The 19,291-nt window shown below is 44.9% G+C and overlaps 2 protein-coding genes across 11 annotated transcripts in view; both read left to right on the plus strand.

Annotated features, from left to right (window-relative positions):
- The first annotated feature begins 1,597 nt into the window (after nucleotides 1-1,597).
- LOC104356863 (torsin-1A-interacting protein 1) lies at nucleotides 1,598-14,546 on the plus strand. Its single transcript, XM_033004476.2, has 6 exons — nucleotides 1,598-2,015; nucleotides 2,287-2,355; nucleotides 6,148-6,267; nucleotides 7,610-7,666; nucleotides 10,212-10,271; nucleotides 11,356-14,546. The coding sequence occupies exons 1-6, from the start codon at nucleotides 1,598-1,600 to the stop codon at nucleotides 12,156-12,158; spliced, it is 1,527 nt and encodes a 508-aa protein (XP_032860367.2). The 3' UTR covers nucleotides 12,159-14,546.
- A 3,732-nt stretch (nucleotides 14,547-18,278) lies between these two features.
- The window catches only part of CEP350 (centrosomal protein 350), a 78,424-nt gene continuing 77,411 nt past the window's right edge, over nucleotides 18,279-19,291 (plus strand). For 9 of the 10 annotated variants that reach the window (XM_042805435.1, XM_042805477.1, XM_042805458.1 and 6 more), the window contains exon 1: nucleotides 18,611-18,786. The gene's annotated coding sequence lies outside the window, so the exon portion shown is untranslated. Of the gene's footprint in view, nucleotides 18,386-18,610; nucleotides 18,787-19,291 lie in introns of those variants that run through there. The other variant, XM_042805439.1, reaches the window with a different exon arrangement.

Consider the following 19,291-nt stretch of genomic DNA (forward strand, 5'->3'; position numbering starts at 1 on the left):
TGTTAAACCAGGGAGAACGGCAAGGCAGGAAGGAAAAAGTCTGAGTGGCTGGTGCACTGGCCAAGCTCTCCCTGAGGGCTCTGCTCTTAGTTGCCGTCCATCTCGTGCCTCAGTCTGGCTCAGTCTGCTTCTGGCCAGAAGTAAGGAATGGCTGAGGTGGCCAGAGCGGGCAGGAGCTGCAGGTGTCAAGGGCTTCATGAGAATTGAAGTATTTTATATCCCTCTGTCACAGGAGGCCATCAGAGGTGGGCCGAGGCACAAGCGTCACAAATCCAGCAGCGGCGCTGCAGCTCGGCAAGCGAGAGAGGCGAAACGGGGTGGGGGTGAGAGCCTGCGCGGGTTGAGCACCCCATTACCAGAGACCAGCTTGGGGGGGGGGGGGTAACGGGTTGGTCTTCGACACAAAAACATTACCAAGAAGCACGCCGACGTCGTGTAGTGTCACTTTTCTTCCTTGAGCATTCGCAAAGTCATGGGATGTGAGCTGGGGTGCAGAATTGTTACCAAATCCGGTCATTCTTTTAACTTGAGTTTGAGGGAGGATTTTGTTTAAATAGGAATAATGTTTCCTCTCAATCTGCAGAGGAATCCACAGTGACTGGGTGAATTACAAAGGACATGCTATGTAAATATTTCCACAATGTAATCATTTAGTAACTTTCTTAGGAAACTTGTGAATAAAGCAATACTATTTGTAGCTGTCAATCCGCTGGGTCAGAAATCATAAGCCAGTGACCAGCAGGTCTTTTTCTGCTTGAGTTGAATGGATGGTTCAGCCGTACTTTGAAACCTCCCAAAGTGGCATTTGTTACATCCTCTTTTATTTTTGCTTTAGAAAATGCTGCTCAAATGTCTCGTGTTCTGCTTTTGCGTCTTAGTAGAATGACAGTGTTTACTCAATTGCTGGTACAGAAAGCAGTACGCATTGTTTAACTGACAAATATTCACTTGCTTCTGGATGAAACGGGAACATTTATGGTGTGCAAGCACAGCATTAAAATAGTTTTTATTTTAAAATATGCGTACGGACAGGAGAGGTGCAGAAAGCGAGGCCCGAATTGTCACTCCCCTCACCCTTTGCTTAGCAACTTGGTGTCCAAACTGCTCCGCAGCTGTTCGGAGGGGGTGTGTGCGGCGGTTACAGAAAATGTCCGCTGTCAAAAGGTGGGAACAACAGGGACGCGCCACCGTTTCCCCCCCAGCCCCGCCGCACACGTCACCTCACGGCAAACACTGGCCGCGACGCGCGGGTGTTTTTTCCCCGCGGGGCAGCCCGCCTTTCCTCCCGCGGCGGGACCCCCGCGGCGGCCCGGCCCCTCAGCTGGGGGGGGACAGGGCCCCGTCCCGCCCGAAGGGCTCGCCGGGCCCGGCCTCCCCTCAGGGGCCGCCCCTCCGGGCTGGGGAGAGGCGGCGGGCCCTGAGCGGGGCGGCCGGGCGCTCCCTCATTTTGCTGTTTTTTGTGTTTTTGTTTTGTTTTTTTTTTCACCGGAGGGCAGGCGGGACGGCCGCTTCCCTCGGGCCGGGGGGCAGCGGCCCCGCTCCCTCAGGAGGGCGGCGGGTGCGGGTGTGTGTGTGTGTAACGGGGGGGGGGGCGGCCATGGCGGGCCGGGCGCTGCTCCTCGTGACGCCGCGGCGCCCTCTCCGCGCGGAAGCGGCGGGCGGCGAGCCCGCCCCGCGCGGGGGCCGGCGGGAAGTGAGGTTCGCGGAGCCGCCCCCGCCGCGGGAAGGCGGCAGCTTCGGTCCGGCGCAGCGGGAGGAGGAGGAGGAGGAAGAAGAAGAAGAAGAAGAAGAAGAGGAAGCGGCGGGCAACGGGGGACGGTGGTGGAGGAGGCGGCGGCGCGGAGCGGCTTCGGGCAGGATGGTGGGGGGCAGCGACGGGCAGGCTCCGCCGGCCGCCACCGAGCTGAAGCGCCGGCGGAAGAGCCCCCGGTTGGCGGCGGCGCGGGCAGAGGAGGCCGGGGCGGAGGAGGCGGAGGAGGCCGCGGCCGAGCCCGGCCCCGGAGGGGCGCTGGAGGGTGAGCGGCGCGGGCGGGCGCGCTCAACGCCCCGCGGTAGATCCCGCGGTTGAGGGCGCGGTGGGGCGGTGCGAAGTGGGGCGGGCGGGCTCGCTCATTTTCCCCGCGGCCGCTCGGCTTGCGGGGCCGGGAGGTAGCGGCACACCGGGGTGACCCAGCGGGTCTGAAAGGGGTGTTGGGTGCTCCTGGAAGGGCTCTCAGGGTGGGGGACGGGTGGGCTTGAACGGAGCTGCCCGGCCTTTCCAGGCGATTCACCTGTTTCTTGTTTCAGGAGACGAGCATCGCTTTGGGGATGCAGACTCCTTGACTCGCCCCCCTATAAAAGCGTGCAGGTCCGCAGGTAAGGCTCAACTCGGAGAGGTTGCTGTGTGCGCCGCTTGTGAAGGTGCTGAAGTGCATAAGACTGGAAGAAATTGAATTTTTGGGGGTTTAGCTCCTGTGCAGGTTTTACTGTGGTTCTGGTGTAGAGGTGAGGAAATCCCGCTGCTGTTTTTATTCCGTATATAAGAGATGAGGAGCACTTCTCTGCCTTCCAAAAGGGTTGGTGCACGTGGAGCAGTCTGAAGCTCCTTAGGTGGCTGTTTACCTTGTGCATCGCTTGGAATAGTGTTTTGTCACAGCATTGAAATGGGGAATAACTGTTTTTACTACCAGCGGTTGGTTTTTTTAAAGGCTGAATTTAAATAAAGTATCTTGAGCGTCAAAATTAGATTGCTGTAGGACTGTGCTCCTTACAGCAAGCAGCATTGCCTATGAGGAAGTGTGTAATTGGGGCTTGCCTGTCCTTCCTCTGAAGCACCAAGCATGCCTTGGGACTTGCTCTGGGACACTGGACTGGAGAAGCTGTTGTGTTAGCTCTGTGTGTCACCTTCTTGTTTCTCTAGCTGACGAAAGCTGTATCCTTCTCAAAGCTTTAGGGAGATGCTAACTTTATATAATACGGTCATGTGGCTTTAGCTTGTCATTCCATTAGAAAACTGCAAGCAAATTGTATTTCCTTCTGGTTTGGTCTGTTCTATTTTGAGTCAGACTGTATGCTTTATTAGTGTGTGGTGATTCTCAGATGGATGAGTTGGGCTAGCCTGAGACTATTCTCTATTTCCATCTGTATTCTTGTGACAGGGCTGTCACCAAGCTCTTGTTACAGCTGCAATGCATGGCCTTAATTATGTGGCACTGCCCTTAAAAGGGGCTGCCTGTTACATTTCAGAAGCAGAATTTCCAGGAGGCGTAGAAAAATCTTGAGGGTGGAAGAGAGAGGTGATGAGTATTTTTTTGGGAAAGTACAAAGTTTATCTGTGAAAAAAAAAAACGTGGGAAGCTGTTACTCCCAAATGATGGCTAACCAGGGTACTAGCACGTTTAGTAATTTAAATGTGGCTGGGCTGCTTTCAGAGGTACAGCTGAGTGGTTTGTTTTTTTATTTTTTTTAGTGTAGATGTCTCTGAAAATTAGGCTGGGGGGAGAGGTGTCCTCCCCAAGCTCTGACAAGTGGCATTTGGTTATAGTCACAGCAGGTGTCAGAGACCCTCATGCTTTATGTAGAAGCAAAGGAGTAATTTCCCCCCTCACAGTCCTCCCACCTGTAGCTATCCAGTATTGTTTTCTGCAGAGTTTAGGGGAACGCAGGGTCTGAGGCAACAGGGCAAGCAGGGTGGATTTTTATAAGGATGTAATTGTCATGCTTCCCTGAGAGCAGAATGGAAGCAAACCCACAACTTGAGAAACTGGTTTCTGGCTTCTGCTTAGAGGTTTTAAATATAGATTAGGAAACTTGCTTCTAGAGCTGAAAAGCTTTAAGAGCCTACATAGCCTGCCTTGAATTGGACATCTTGATCAACGAGCTAAAGACACCTTCAATCTCTGTTGAAGGTGTCTGAAAATTTGTAAGTAGAGCACAGGACTGTTCGAGTTCAAGGCAGGTGGTAGATGGTTTTGGCACTCGAGTTTGTGCTGTCTGTAGTTGCTGTGGAACACTGCAGCAAGTGTGTTGCAGGCTTATCTCTGTGTTGAAAAAGATTGAACCCACAGGGATAGATATGCACTAGACTTACAAGAACAAGTTCCACTGTGTTAAGATAGTGGCTTTATATTTTGGTTTATAAACCTGTAGTTTATGAACTCACAGATTTCTAATCCGTTTGATTAAACTGGTGTATGAAATGGGGATAGTAAGAAGATCACTCTCTTGGCAGGTGACTGTGCAGTAGGTGGCTGGCTAGCAGATTGAAGGTGGTTTGGAAAATCCTCACTAGCTTGCCTGGGAGGCGGGAATGATCCTTTAGGTAGGAGGCTTAAGGCCTTGTAAGGAAAGAATAGGCATGTCTGATCTGGAGTTTGTATTTATACATATTTCTAGGAAAGTTAAACTTTATAAAGGGGGAGATTACATTTCTCTGTAGGGGATGCCGTGTGTGCTGTCTGCTTGTACTAATACTCTTTCTGTTGGTGATACCCACTGTTACATGGGGTGCTGATTCAAGAGCTGTCTTCATGTGAGAAATTAAATTCTGTATATTTAAATCTTTCCTTTTAACAACAACTTCTAAGAATGCTTTGAGAGACATAGAGTACTTCCTGATTGATGCAAAGAAGGGGAGAGGAATTAAAAAGTATGGACTGTATGAGTAGCCCTCTTTAGATTCATAGATCCTTCTGGTCTTGTGATTACTAGCCACTGCTATTAGTGAGATTTTTCTTGCAAAACCTCAGTACATAGTGAAATATTATGAGTATGTTGTTTGGCGTTCGTGAAGATGAAGTAATTTATTGAGTATCTTCACTCTTAGCTTTGTAGGAAATCAGTCATTTAACAGCTTTTTGAGATGGTTTTTAAAAATACAATATCCCACTCACTATGTGAAAATACTTTACTGCGGTACCTGTGACTTAATATCTTGTTTTAAACTAAACTTAGTTTTAAATTTTAGTTTAAAAGGGAGTTTTCTCCCTTGCTTGTGTTTTGGATTGTTTGGGTTTTTTTTTCTCCTTTGTATGCTTCACATGATGGCATGCTAAAGCTGCCGAAACATTACAAAAAGGCAATGTTTTCTTTCCTTGAAGTAAAATTAATAAACACTAGGTGGCAAGCTGTGTGTTGCCCTCACACATGTGAGAAAAGAGATACAGAAACACATTAAACACTGGGAGAACCCAGTACTGGTAAAAGAATGCAAGGGCCCAGTGTGAATGTTATAGAGGTTTTACCAGTTGTATTCTTCCCTTTGCTGTTTTCTCTGCTTATGCCCTTCAGCTTGATCACTGTGTCATGGTCTCTGTTCTGCAGCTGTACTACAGCTTTCATGCCATACCTGAACTTTTGTTTCCACCCCCTTGAATCTGGGCAACCACGTGGTTGCACTTTATGCTTTAGACTGGCTTTCCAGCCCCGACCTTTGCTCTGTGACTTCTGTCATCTCACAGGGCTTTATTCTTTCTACTTAGTAAAATTAACTAAGTTGGGTTTCAGCTGTGTAATTTGGCGAACAATCTAAAGGTGTTGGTTTAGAGTCTTCCCAGCTACCTGAGGGGATTGAGTTGGGAGCGTAGGTGCCCTGGATTGCCATTTTGGTTCATGAAAGAGTGAGAGACCCAATTAAAGGATGGCTTGGACTGCATAAAAAGGGGATTTATGTTCTATATTTGCTTGTCTCTGTTTTCCCCTCTGTCTAGTGCTGTGGAAGACAGCACAATTACTGTTTTAAGTTGTGTGCCCAAAACTGGGAAAAAAAGTCTTTACTCCCATGCTTGTGTATTTAGTAGTTTACACTGAATTCCCTTACTGTAAGGCATTTCTTGGCTCTTAGCATTTGGTGTCTTGATGTCTTTTTTTTTTTTTTTTTTTTTTTTTTTTTCTCTCCAAGTATTTTTAAGCCAAGGGCTCCTAAGGGCAGGGGGAAGTGTTTGGTGCTGTAGACAGCTATATTTGTAAAGAACTCAGATTTACCATTAGTGGCTTTTGGTTACATTTTCAGTAACTCCTGGGAGATCACAACTTGAAAATCACTGGTTTAGATCATATATGTTCTGAAACTATGTCTTGGTCCTTCAGTTTTGTGATGTTACCAGCACAAATGATACTGCACCTATACCAATCCTCTTTTTCTCTTTTATTTTTTTTGCCTCCTGATAGGCAGCTCTTCAACTTACTTTCTTCAAGATAACCTAATAAAAGAACAAACAAAGGCTTATGACAGTGATGAACCAGAGAAACCAGCAGGGCATCAACCAAACATTTATACACTGTTAAAAGGTAACAACGCTAGTTTTATCAGTACCTTTCCCACAATGTGACAAATAATTGCATAAATGTGCTGAAATGACATTCTTTGTTCTATTACAAAAAGGGGAGTTGTTGAGTTGAAGTCTGAATGGATGAAGAAGTTTTTTAATAAAAAAAAAAAAATAAAATTTCACAGTGAACTCCTGCTCCAGAGTTGAATTAAAACTGACTGCAGTATGATAGTCATCTGTTTGGGTGTAAAACCTTAAAAGTTCAAGAAAAAGCAGTTTTAAACTTTGATAAAGACATAGCCATCTGCTTTTTGAAAAGCAAACCAAAAAGACAAGTAATACCATACCTGCTTTGAAAACTGTTATGAGAGTGGATCTTTAATTGCCTCAGCCAAAGCAAAACAAAACTCTTCTGTTTCTAAAACGATGAGTTACTTCTTACTTTTATTAGGGGTAAGCTGACTTTACTAAGTGATGTCAGAGAGAGCCCCTTTTGGCTCATTGCTCAAGAGGTTTTTCTTGATGTGTGTTACAGAATCAATAGGGAAATACAATGAGGAAGAAAACATAGGATACTTTTTAGCCCAGCAGCAGGTAGTTATGTTACTAGACGTGGTTTGAATACATCCAAGTGGATATGCTATGTAAGGGAGGCTTTTAGGAAAGCTGGTAAGTGGTCAGAAGGTGAGGTAGCGGCTTGCATTAATTCGGCCAGTAGCAGCCCTAACCACACAGTATTAGTGGGAGGGCACTGAAAGCACTTGTGAGCTCAGACTGACAAAACACAGACGTGAGCCAGGCCACTGAGATGTGCACGAGAACACATCTGTGTCAGCCTGCCCCTTCCCGGAAGCACATGCAGGCATTTTGCTCAGGCAGCTACAAACATGTTTGCTAGAGTCCCCCTGGGCTGATAGCTGTGTTGTTAAGGTGGTAGCTTTATGCTGTTTATTTTTTGGTTTTCCTCCTGCTAAGTAGTTTTGGTTTCAGAAGTGACAAATTTGGTACTCTCCGATAGCAATCAATTAACACTGCTAACTTTCCATCTTTTGCATTTTGTCATTGTTGCATCATTACTCTTTTAAAGAAAAAAATAGGAAGGATAATTTTGTGTCATATTGGGAAAAGCAGGGGGAAGGGCCAAAGTAAGCCCTTTCTAGTGGATAATATAGTGGCTTTCTTCACCTCCAGGGGGGTCCAAGAGGCTGTCATATGGCAAAGGCTTGGCAGAACAGCATATACTGCTTCCCTAGTAACCTCTGAAAATTTCATAGAAAGAGCTAAAAGCATGTATGACTCCTCTGTCTTATTCTGACCTCTGATGTGATAACCAAGTTCTTTCATTTGTGCTTTGGTTTCAGAAACAAAGGCTGACTTCCTTGAGAAAAATCAAGAGCACTGCTCAACTACATCACAGAGTAAGTCAGAAAATAGATAGCCTGGCCTTTCCCTGTAATTAAGTGAGAAGTACAGAATTACTTTCCTTTCCTCTGCTTATGGATTTTCTTATGCCTTGGGACACTCTGTCTGGGAAGGTGGAAAGGGACCCAGAAGGCAGATCCGAATGGAAGCTGGAGAATTTGCTAGCAGCAAATTCCAGAGCCCTCCTATAAGGTTATTCAATTTGCTGACCACTGAAAATTACCCACTTCTTTTTGTTTTCTTTTCTTTTTTTGGCTGGGTTGGTAAATGGAGTTGACTCATGGAACAATCAGTAAGTGCAGAGCATGTACTAGTGGTGGTGTGGGGGTGAGCTGAGGAAGGGAACAAAACCTTCACCTTTTGGTAGCAGTGAATGTTAGATTGGTTTGTACACATCACCCTCCCTTCTAGCCTTTCCCTGAATAATGGTGGCCTGCTATGATTGAATTAGTTGCCTTATACTCCTGAAGAGGAGCAGCATTTTTTTTTTTTGTTGGCAACCCCCCGTCTGTTCATCTAATGACCAATTCCTTGTGTTTCAGATTTTTATCTTTGGTTGTTTTTATGGATTTGTTGATTTAGGTTTTTTTCCTCTTGGAACAGTACTTGAAAAAAGAGGGGAAAAAAAAATTTTTTTTTACTTCTTAGTAGCCTTCTGGTCTTAACGTCTAGGTGCTTGGTTCTATCCTGAACAAGTATAGATAAACAAAGTCTTGTAAATCAGAATTCAATCTGGAGAACCTGGGGGAGTGGTTCAGGGTTGGTTTGTTTTGTGGTGTTTTTTTTTTTGAAAAACCACAGTGCCTTCTGGAAGAGAAGCTCGTCTTTTGGTAGCTGCCCATCTGTGAAACACCTTTGAAAAATGAATTGATGCTGGGAGTTCTCGCTAGTCTGGTGCTTTTTCTTTCATGTGCCAGAGGTAATAGGTACTGCAGGAGTGATCAGTTGTGTGTTGGGTGAAGAACTTTGGAATATTACTTGAAACTCTGAAAGTGCTAAGGTGTCTGCAGAAGTTACACCTTTTGAATTAGGCAAGACAAATAATTTGCTTGGCCTTCATGGATCTGTTTGTAGGCTGCTTGTTGAAATATTTTTTCCTTTAGGTTATGAATCGCAGCTGTCTCCTAAATATGAAACCTGGTCTCATCAAACAGGGCTACATTGTAAAGTATTACAGATCTGAGGTGATTTTTGATCTGTTAACTATTAGAAGACTTACATAAGCTTAGCCAGTTACAAGCTCCATGTCTGGGTGGGGGGTTGAAATTGCAGAATAACGTAGTTTATTAAGTCAGTTAAGCTCCAGCTTAAACCAGAGCTGCTTTTAGTACCTTCTGCGATTACATTCATAGAGAAACAAGGTTATAGAATTTAGTGTTCTTGAAATAGCTACTGCAGGGTGTGTTTGTTCAATTTATTCTCAATAGTGCCATTGACAGTATCCTTATTTGGTTATACATTATTAAAGAGCCTTCAGCTTTGAACCAGTTGCTGTAGCTCATGAGGAGCCAGAAATTCTTGTGTCTTTTTAATTAACTGACTAAATGCTGAAAACATGCTGACCAGTAATTGCACTGTATATATTCATACTGGTCTCTTGGGAAAGTTGTTCATAACACTCTTTTATGGATAATGTCTCTTGTACTTTGCTGTCTGAGCCCATTTAAATAAATAGACCAAAAGTATATTTTGAAGTTGAAAGCTTGCATTTTGCTTCAAAAGCACAGTTCATCCCAAGAAACTGACTGCTGATGAAGCAGGCCTCTGACCCAAGCTAGATGGAGAGGGGATATGAGACTACACCTTTAATGCTTGGCTTTTGCTACTTATATCATGCACGATGTTGTCTTTCTAATAGGTGTGTTATTTGAGCTTCCATTTTTCTGTCCCTCAAACTTGTGAGTAAAATCAGGAAACTTAATTGGGACATGGGATCCTTGTACAGCAAATAACAGGTTGTTAAGTATCTTCCATTTTGTCACCTTGTACTTGAAATGCCTCCATTTTTATTTGCGTAACTTTTCAAGAGTTAAAAATTGGGGGTGATTTGTGATAGGTTGGGGGCATGTGCTTTTTATGCAAGATTGTCAAGATGGCTTAAGAACTGACATTTGGCAAATAGTGTGGATGGAGAGTTGGTCTGCCAGTTGAATGGGACTTCTCAGGCTTGTAACAGAGGTGAATGTGCCATTTTCTTTGTTCAGGACTAGCCTTGCTTGAGCACAGGAGGGCGAATGATGCAGAAAAGGACAGAATGCCCCATACTTGATACAGCCCTGCCCAGGATGAGATCACAGCCTCGCCTTTGCTCCTGCTTAGCAGGACTGCATTCACTTCAACAAGATGTTATGCAAGGGTGCTTTGTCAACCTTCCTATAAGCTTGGTAGAATGTTGTATGTAAAAGCATAACTAAGAACAGCCTTTCATTGAAAGTAATGCAGTTTGGTGATTTCGACTCCCTGCTAAATTCCTCGCTGGAAAATTGGTTATAATTGTTGTCTTAGTGTTTTTCTCATGTTCCTTTCTTAATCTCTTAACAGGCAGAAGTAAATTTCGAGATCAGTCCAGTACAGGGAAGCAGTCACAGCCTTTGGCCAAAAGTAAGACTTCTGCTTTCACTTCTCTTTCATCCTTGTGTTACATTTAACCATTTTCATGCCTGCCCAAGTATTAGATTTCCTGATAGCTTGTGTTAAATTGAGGGTCCTTGCCAGAACAGATGGCTTGCTTGCTAGGGTATGTTTTCTACACTGAGGAAGAAAGGGTGTTGAATAATAGGTAACATTGCCACCTGAATTTAAGGTCTTCCATCTGTAGTGTTTACAAGATTTGCTGCAAGATTAAAACTGAGGCAGGCCTACTGGTGTTCTTATTTAACAGTTGTTATGTTGCTGTCCTGATCAAAGTTAGGATATAAAAAGGTAGCATAAGGTATACAGTTCTTTCCTGTTTCCAGTGAGGTTGGTGTATTTTGTCACTAATTTTACTGGGAACAGAATTGAGCCTTATGCTTGTAGTAGGTCAAAAAACTGTTAATTCAACTGTTCAAATACAAAACCAAATCAAAATACTGGTGATTCTTTATGCTTCCTGTGCATTGTTTGCTGTGTGTACTCTTCGTGAAGCTGACTGGTCCAAACACCACAAATGTTTTCTGATAGTGTTGATCAGCAGCGTTTGAGATGGAAATACTGCTGTAGAAACTATTTTTATCCTTACAGAGATAGGGAGGAGAAATAATAACACAGAAACCATGATGGTGATGCCAGGTTTTGTATAGGGCTTTTTCTGAGGAGCCTAAATGTAGGAAAGAGCTTGACCTTCTTCAGAACCGTGTTAAACTCTTAGTTTGGATTTGATTAAATAGAATGGAGTACTGATAAACTTTCAGAAAAGCTTCTTTTTCAGAAGAATGTCCTATTTCTTAGTCAATCTGGAAATGTGTAAAACTGTCCTTTTTTTAAATACTGTCACTTCACTAAGTTGCTAAAGAAGTTCAAAGCTGGGGTTTGTTTGGTTGGTTTTTTAAACTACATCTTTTTTATGCTCTTTAAATACCATACCGGTAGCTTTTGAGTGGGATGAGTTAATTGAATTCTACTTTTTCCTTTTGTTTTCCTCTCAATTGTTGACTTCTGATTCCTTTTAAAACAGTTTCTTCTTGTTTGCTCCTGCTTTCTATAGATAATGGTGAATCGCAGAGTGGATTTTGCAAGAGCTGGACTTTGTTACTGGTTCTGTTAATTATTGTCCCATTGCTTTATGTCCTGTGGATTGGAATGCCAAGTCTTCTAGATGCAACTTTGTCAAGTAGAGATACTCAAATTCTGCAAACGTTTCGGGCCCGGATGAAGAAACTAAAAAATACTTACCAAAGTCAGGACCCCAATCTGTGGAAAAGAACCCACGTGTTCCTTGAGAAACATCTTAATGCTTCCCATCTGCATTTGGAACCAGCCATCCTACTGTTCACAGCTGGCCAAGAAGCTGAGAAAGCGCTGAGGTGCCTAAGTAATGAGATTGCCGATGCTTTTGCCTTCTCCCAGAACGCTACTACAATCAAAATTAATGGCGCAGACAAAGCCATATTGGATAGTGACATTGTCAAGCTGGAGGTAGATAATGAGCTCAGCTCTGGGTTCAGAGAAGGCAAGAAGGTAGCAGTGGTGCATCGATTTGAGTTACTGCCTGCAGGCTCCACCTTAATCTTTTACAAATACTGTGACCATGAAAACGCAGCATTTAAGGATGTGGCTCTTCTACTGACTGTTCTTCTGGATGAGCAGTCACTGAGAAAGAGCCTCACCTTGCAAGAAGTTGAGGAGAAAGTCCGGGATTTCCTCTGGGCAAAGTTTACAAGTTCAGATGTTCCCAGTTCTTATAATAACATGGACACAGATAAGCTGAGTGGACTGTGGAGCCGTATATCTCATCTTGTGTTGCCTGTTTGGCCTGAAAAGGGCCTCCCTGTGGAGGGATGCACATAAAAGTTAATTCAGAGGACTTGGGAAAGGAGGAAGACAGAAAATGTATGTTGCAATGGCTGAACAGGGAAGAACTTACTGCAGCTGCTGAGCTAAAGCAGCGTACAGCCCTTTCTGTGCAGAGAAATTCCACCAACTGGCAGAGTTGTGTCAGCTAAAGTAACTGCGACTTTTCTAGATCAACTGCAGAATGTAAGCAAGGAACTTGCTGGTTATTGGTAAGTTGTGTTCAGTGACTTACTCAGGCTTGGTGTCCTGGAGCTGGAAGTAAGTGTCCACTAGTGCAGAACCACTCATCTACTTCTGAAGCTGTCTTGGTGCACTATTGGCTTTGCTATGAGGATCCTTTTCTGGTGGTGCATAAAGTTGGTAACGCATTTGACAAGTTAATAAGGTGCAAAAACACCACCTTCATCTGCCAGAATTGCTTACTTCTAACATAAGAAAAAACATAAACTGAAAATTATGATAAAGTGATGAGAGTCTAAGCACAAACTTTTTTTTTTTTTTGATCCATCTGATCACAACATAGATGTCAACTGTCTCTGGCAACTTCTAGAAACGGTGAAATTGCTTGAAAGATTTGTGACTTGTAAGAGAACCTTTCAGCAAGCATTTCTCCCTTAAATAAGCCTGCCCCAGACAGTTCTGGAGAGTGAGAAAAGCTGAGGTACAGAGGTTTCCTTAACATTAATAGCACTGACGTCGGTTAAATAATCCCTCAGCACCTCTTTGCATCGATGCTTCTAGGAATTCTCTGCTCTTTGTCAAAGTTCTGCAAGTCCCGAAATTTTGAGGGCAATGATAAAATGTCAGCCATGTGTGTACTATCTCCTTTGCAAACAAAATTTTAGGAAGACATAGGTTATTTCTCATTTTAATAACATAATTATTTTTGCATCAAGAGAATTTATTTATTTGGGGTACTTGGTATCCTAGAAAAATAACCTTTCTTCATGTGTCTGTGTATAACCTCCTGCTTGCTATATAAGCTTCTAGTGAAGAACAGATTTGCAATGCATGTTTTTCAAGTACATTTTTTTAGTGTTCCTCATGCCAAGAATCCCTCATACCAGACTAAAAACATGTACTTGTTTCTATTGTAAGTATTTTGTGCAAAAAATAAAGAGAATTGCAGCACTTCCATTTCATTGCTGTTAGTGTGTGCTCTTAAACTACTGGTCTGTGTGCGTTTGCTTTTATTGAGTATGAAGGAACATGTGAAGACTGCTCTCAAATTAATAGGATGTTTTCTTGTAGCAGCTGAGACATTAGTGGCTCTTGGACTCCTCCTTTATTCACAAACCCCTTGAGCTGCCCTGTTGCAAGAAATACTCCTTAACCAGGAAAACCTCTTGAGGTGCTGGAGCTTCTGGCTTCCTCGTGGAAGCAAAGTTTGGGGTGTTAAGTAGAATGGACCAAAATCACCTCAAGCATATAAAAGAACACTGTTTGAGAGACAGAGCTGTGGTCACTTAAAGCAGAGGTGGATTTATTCTAACCACTGCGAGCCAGCAGTGGATAGTGCTTTTTATTTTAATGGGAAGAAATATGAACAGTAAAAAGACATGGAAGTGCTGCTGTTCTGGATGATTAAGAATAGCTCAGGAAGGAAAAGATGGCATTTACATTTTGGACATTTCACTGGACAAATGTGGGGTTTTTTTTTGTTGTTGTTGTTGTTTTTTTTTAAACAAAAAAAAACAAACCACAACTGTGACTTATTTCTGAGTGTTTCCTGATAGCATACTTGTTTGTATATTATGTAAACTATTTTAGTAATCATTAAAAATATACATGTTTGTTTTGTAAGCTGTTTTAAGATTTGCCCATTGAATTTTAAATGGTCAGACTTTTTTTTTTACCTGTTTAAGACTGTTCCTTTTACCTTTGACCAAATACAGACACCTGAAATACAACCTTTTGCAAAATTTAGAACTCTTAAACTTGAGCAGAGTGGTAGATACTGGGATGCAGATGCATGTATTTGATAATATTAGGGCCTTTCTCCCGACAAGGAACACTTGAGGAAATTGTAATAGCTCTGAATTGTCTTTTACTTGGTGTTCTTGTACTAATTCCTCAGTTCTGATTTCAGCCGGAACTAACGATAAGATATGGTTCACTTGTTTCATTAGTCCGATTCAAGAGTCAGCAGCTGACAAAAGGGATGACTTCATTCTTGTTCCACTTCTAGCTTGTTCCTGTACCTTTGCTGTTGCAAACTAGTGCACTGTAAACTGACTGGAGGGACAGTCTTACTAAAAACTAGCTTAGAATAAAGGTATATAATTAGCAGAATTGGCAACCACAAAAAAGAAGACTAAGTTGTGACACGAAGGCAGGAGATTCCATGCTCTTATACAAATAAAACATATGTAATCCAGGTTATTTTCTGTTCCTAAAACTCTTTTCCCCCCCGCCCTTGAAGTAGTAGGTCCTTTTTGGAGCTGTTTGTGGCTTTGTCCTTAAAAGGCTCTCATTAAATATCCACAGGTACTTAATGACATATGCATTATGTAACTCCTCAGCCAGAGGTGAAGAATAATGTCTGTCTGCCTTGCTCACAGGCAGCTGATTACCATACTCCTTCTGTAATTATTTCATTGCCTGCAGCGAACATAGCCATTTGATGTTTTCCAAACTGTAAAACACTTAGGCTTCTTCCAGAGAAATTTCACTTCTGAAATTGAACCGTCCCCAGCTGTCAGCAGATCAGCAAATTAAATAGTCTGTGACAGCAAAAATGTGCTTCTATAGAGTAAAGACACGGGCTCTGTCCCTGGGACCGAGGAGGGGATGCTTCTTGTTCTGTGGGTTTACAGCATACGAGCTTTGGGCAGAACATGATCTTTGGGGAGCTGAACCAGCTACGCTCCAATTTGCAGACAAAATTTCCAGCGTTCTGCAAACTAGACTGGAAAACGTTGTCAAACTGCTCCCTGGATTGCGAGCAGACACCCACAGCTGGCAAGAGACCCCTTGTAGGTGGCCAGCCCGGGTGGTGTATGGCCCCACTTCTGCTGCTCCTGCTGTGGAGGATGGCAATACCCACATGGCCTTCAGCAGTCGATGGTGTAAAAGGCGCCTAGAACAATACACAGCCCCATCTGTCACCTTGTCTCTCACACCCTGCTCTGCGTCATGTTGCGCTCAGCAGTTGAGTTTTGAGCATCCTAAGCAGGTTTGCTAAAAGGACTAATTTTATCCCCCATTTTTTCACGCCAACAAGAGCATTTTCTCATTTTTCACAAATTAAAAAGGTCATGGTTTTCATATCTTTCCTTTGAAAAATTTTTTTGGACTAATAATCTATTCAGCTCAAATTCAGTGTAAAAGGCTAGGTGAGATCCGTGTTAAGGTAGGCATAAAAGTATCTGCTGTACAGAATGCAGCTATACGCATCATCTGCAGTGCAATTGCCAGTGTGCTGTATTTAGGAAAAAGGAATCTGGTTTTGGAGGTGTTTAATGATATATGAACAACTTGCCAGATTCTGTGCTAAGACCCTGTAGCACAGCTGGAAAACAGAACAAATCTGAAGTGATCCCCTTGTTTTAAAAGCCCAAATCACGCAGAGAACAATTTTCCATGCATTGTTTCTGCTGCAAGACAAACTGTAGAATTGTGGGAGTAAGGAGAAGGTGGTGGTGGTGGTGGGGTTCCTGTAGTCCTCACAGCTGTCCTATGTCCTGTTTTATTGTCAGCTCCTGACAGTTGGATTTATAATTGAATGCCTGGACAACCTCATTCCATGTCCAACAGGTGGAAGCACCCTTCCCCAAATTCCTCCGTGGCTTTCGGGAGCCATGTCAGTCAAGTAAAGGGGGGAGGGAGTCTGGGGGGCCCGAGCTGATCTTTCCGCTGCAATAGCCAGCTGCCCCTTTCTAATTTTAGAAGGGGTGTGCAAGAGTAGTATGGAGTGGAAAACTTTCCAAACCTCTCTCTTAAAGCTGCAATAACCAAGTTAGCCTGATGTGAGATTGTGGCTCTTTACTTTTAACTTGCTCTCTGTCTCCATCCACCACTTTCAGTGCTTGGGCAGTGCTTGCTGCGATTATCTCCGTTGCTTCGCTGTTTAGTGAGCAGTTCATCAAACTGGAGTGTGTTCAGTTCCTCCTTTTCTCTCAGCTGTGGCTGTCTGCAGGTAAACGGTTTATTTCTAATCTTAGAGAATTTCACAAGATGATTGCATTTTCTATAAGAATGTCTTTCTCTTTTGGTGTGATGTTTGCCTGTCAAAGCTTTCTGCTTGTTGGTAGGGAACCTTTGAAAAAGTAACCTTAAGTCTTACAATTAAGTTCCACTGACAGATAGAGAGAATAAATAGAAGCTATATAGAAGCAAAACTAGGGGACAAACACTGCCTTTTAATTTTATCTGACTGAAAACGAATGATTTTCATGTTTGGGAAAATCCTAATGTGATGCCTTGTCTGCCCAAAGATGAAAAGGAGGAACATGAAACTAGATTAACTGCTTCCACATAGAATAGAGAAACTGTGTTTAAAAGCATAATTAAAGAGGTAGTGCATTACAAAAGTGCTGAATAATTTAAATAGGCTTCCAATCCGGCAATATTAAGCAGTAAATTTAAGCAAACACTAGGTGATGACAGGGAATGTAATAATTTAATTTGCCCTAGTCTGTGATCAGGACTCCCATACGCTGTAGTAATACTGTTTTCATTGACTGAAATTGTCATTATTGCTATTATTACTTATAGTCTTCTGCATTTGGGAGGAGCAGGTTTGCTCTTTAAGGACTCAGGAGGGAATTAGGTGCTACTTACCACTTTTTCCCATTGGAGCTGTGCTTGTCTTCCAGTGTTCACATATTTTTTCCCTCACCTGGCAAAACAAAGTAATTTTTAAAGGTTTAACCGCTGACATCTCAAGTTTACCTCTTGTTTCAAAGGAGGTGTGCTTATGCTGGAAAATATACTCTGTAATTAGTTTGTGTATGTAAAAGAGCCAAATTAAGATTAAGTTGGTATCGTGTAATTGTGACATGATTAAGTTCTGCATTGCCTAAGCTTCGCAGCTGTAATGGTCTCTCAGTGTTGAGGGTGTTTTTGTATGGTGTACCCATAATGAAATAATTTACATGCAAAATGTTGACCATTCACAAGAGGAGAGGCTATGTAAAAATAGTTTAATCCTTTTTGGTTAAGAAAAAAAAAAATGGGGGTGAAAAAAAGCTCCAGTAGTTTTAGTGATCCTTTAGTGGTTGGAGTAGATAACTCTCCACCCCCACGCTCCCTCAAGAAATTTGGCATCTGTAGTCAAACAATCATACTAATGACTGAAAACCAGACTCGGGCAAAGTTGTAGACAAGCCCTGAAGGAGACATTCCCAAAATAACTGTAGGAAGAATTTATTTTTTCCTATTCTAATAGATTTCCTTCTTCAGTGGAAATAATTTTTTTATAGCTGGATAACATCTTAGACCTATTTATGAAATGTGGGTGGTTTTAATGTGTCTTTGGGATGGGATCTATGCAATAGAAGATGGTATACTGACAAACTCTTCCGGGTTTATAATGACTGTTACAAGTGAAATCAAGCTGGTGCTACTCAGTCATCTCTCTGAAGTATTGCAAATGGTGTTTATTTAAACTTAGATTTGGCAACTGGGAGACTCTAATCAGAGCCGCTTTCATTTTGCAAAAGATTTAAATTATTTTTATAAAGATGACTTAGCTATGAATACAAATGACTAAAAAGTGGTGCCCTAGTTTCAACTGGAGCCGTTTCAGGAATGCCAGCATCGGCGCTGGCACCGCTCTGCAGCGGCGGTTTAATAAACATTGCGAAGTCCCTGTTCTTGCATCGAAACGGAGAGCTCTGCCACGGCTCCTTATTTTCACAGGATTTGCATGTGGACTGAACCGGCAAGTCAAGCTAGCACAACCTGAGGGGGTGGGGGGGGAAGCTTTGAGGTAAATATTAGAAAACACACTTTTTCTGAGGGTGAGGGAGAGTCTGGCGCCCGGAGAAGTGCGAGGACCCGAAGCTCCCCTGTCCCGGGGCGTGCCCGGAGGCGCGGTGGGGCGGCGGGAGGCCTGGCCGCCCGGGGCCGGGAGCCGCCAGCGGCCGCTGCGTGGGCTTCCCGGGCACCATGAAAGGTGCGCTCGGCCGGCGCCCGCCCTCAGCCCTTCCCGCCGCCCGGGCTGCACCTGCACCTGCAGCGCGGCGCCGGACACCGCTCCTCAGCTCGGCTTCGGCAAGGTAGGCGGGCTGCGAGAGGCGGGGGGGGGGGGGAAATGGCGCCGCGCCGCTCGGCTGAGGCGGCGGGGCAGGGCAGAGAGGCCGCGCCGCACACAACATGGCGGGGGGAGAGAGAGAGAGAGCGCGGCGGGGAGCCGCCATGTTGGGGAGGTCGGCGGCGGGCCGGTTCTCGCGAGACTCGGCCGGTCGCTCCCGCCCTGCCCCTCGCCGCCGCCGCCGCCGCCGCGGCTCCGTGTCAGTCGGTGGCCGGTAATGGCGGCGGGCTGGTGCCGCTGAGGGGGCTGCGCGCCGGCGGGCAGCGGAGCTCCCGGCCAGCTTCCGCCGCGTCTTCTCTCCGCTTCTGCGGGATGCGCTGGGACCTGCCCCCGCGCCGGCGGGCGTCGATCGCCGTCCGCGACCAGGTGAGGCGGAGGCGCCGGCAGCGGGCCCGTGCCGCCGCCCCAGGCCGCGCTCGGCCCGGCGCTGCTGGTGGCTGCCGTCCTGCTGTGGGCCGGGGCGCCGGGCAGCGCGGGGCTGGGCGGGACCCGCGTTCGGCCGCTCACGGGGCTCGGCGGGCCCGGCCGGCGGCCCGGGGTGCCGGCGGCGGCGCCGGCTGTCACTTGGCTCGGCCTCCGCTGGCGCCGCCGCCGCGCTCCCACCTCCTCCGCTTTACCCGCCTTACCCGTTAAGCCTCTCTCTTTTTCTTCTAGTTTTAATTTGTTTTCTGCTGCTTGGTGTGTCGGGGAGAAGGGAGAGGGTCGGGGAGCTCTAGTCTCACTGTTGTCTTTTCGCCTTGTATGGGAAAACTGCCGAAAGCGGGTTTTTCCGTGAAGCTCTGCTGGCCGCGGCTCGCTGGCCGCCCCCCGGGCCCGGGCCGGGCCGGGCAGAGCCCGGCGGGCCCCCGCTCCCCTCGGAAACCATCCCCGC

Source organism: Tyto alba, unplaced genomic scaffold, assembly GCF_018691265.1.
Source record: "Tyto alba isolate M040663 unplaced genomic scaffold, T.alba_DEE_v4.0 Super-Scaffold_1000006, whole genome shotgun sequence".
NCBI classification, from domain to species: Eukaryota; Metazoa; Chordata; class Aves; order Strigiformes; family Tytonidae; genus Tyto; species Tyto alba.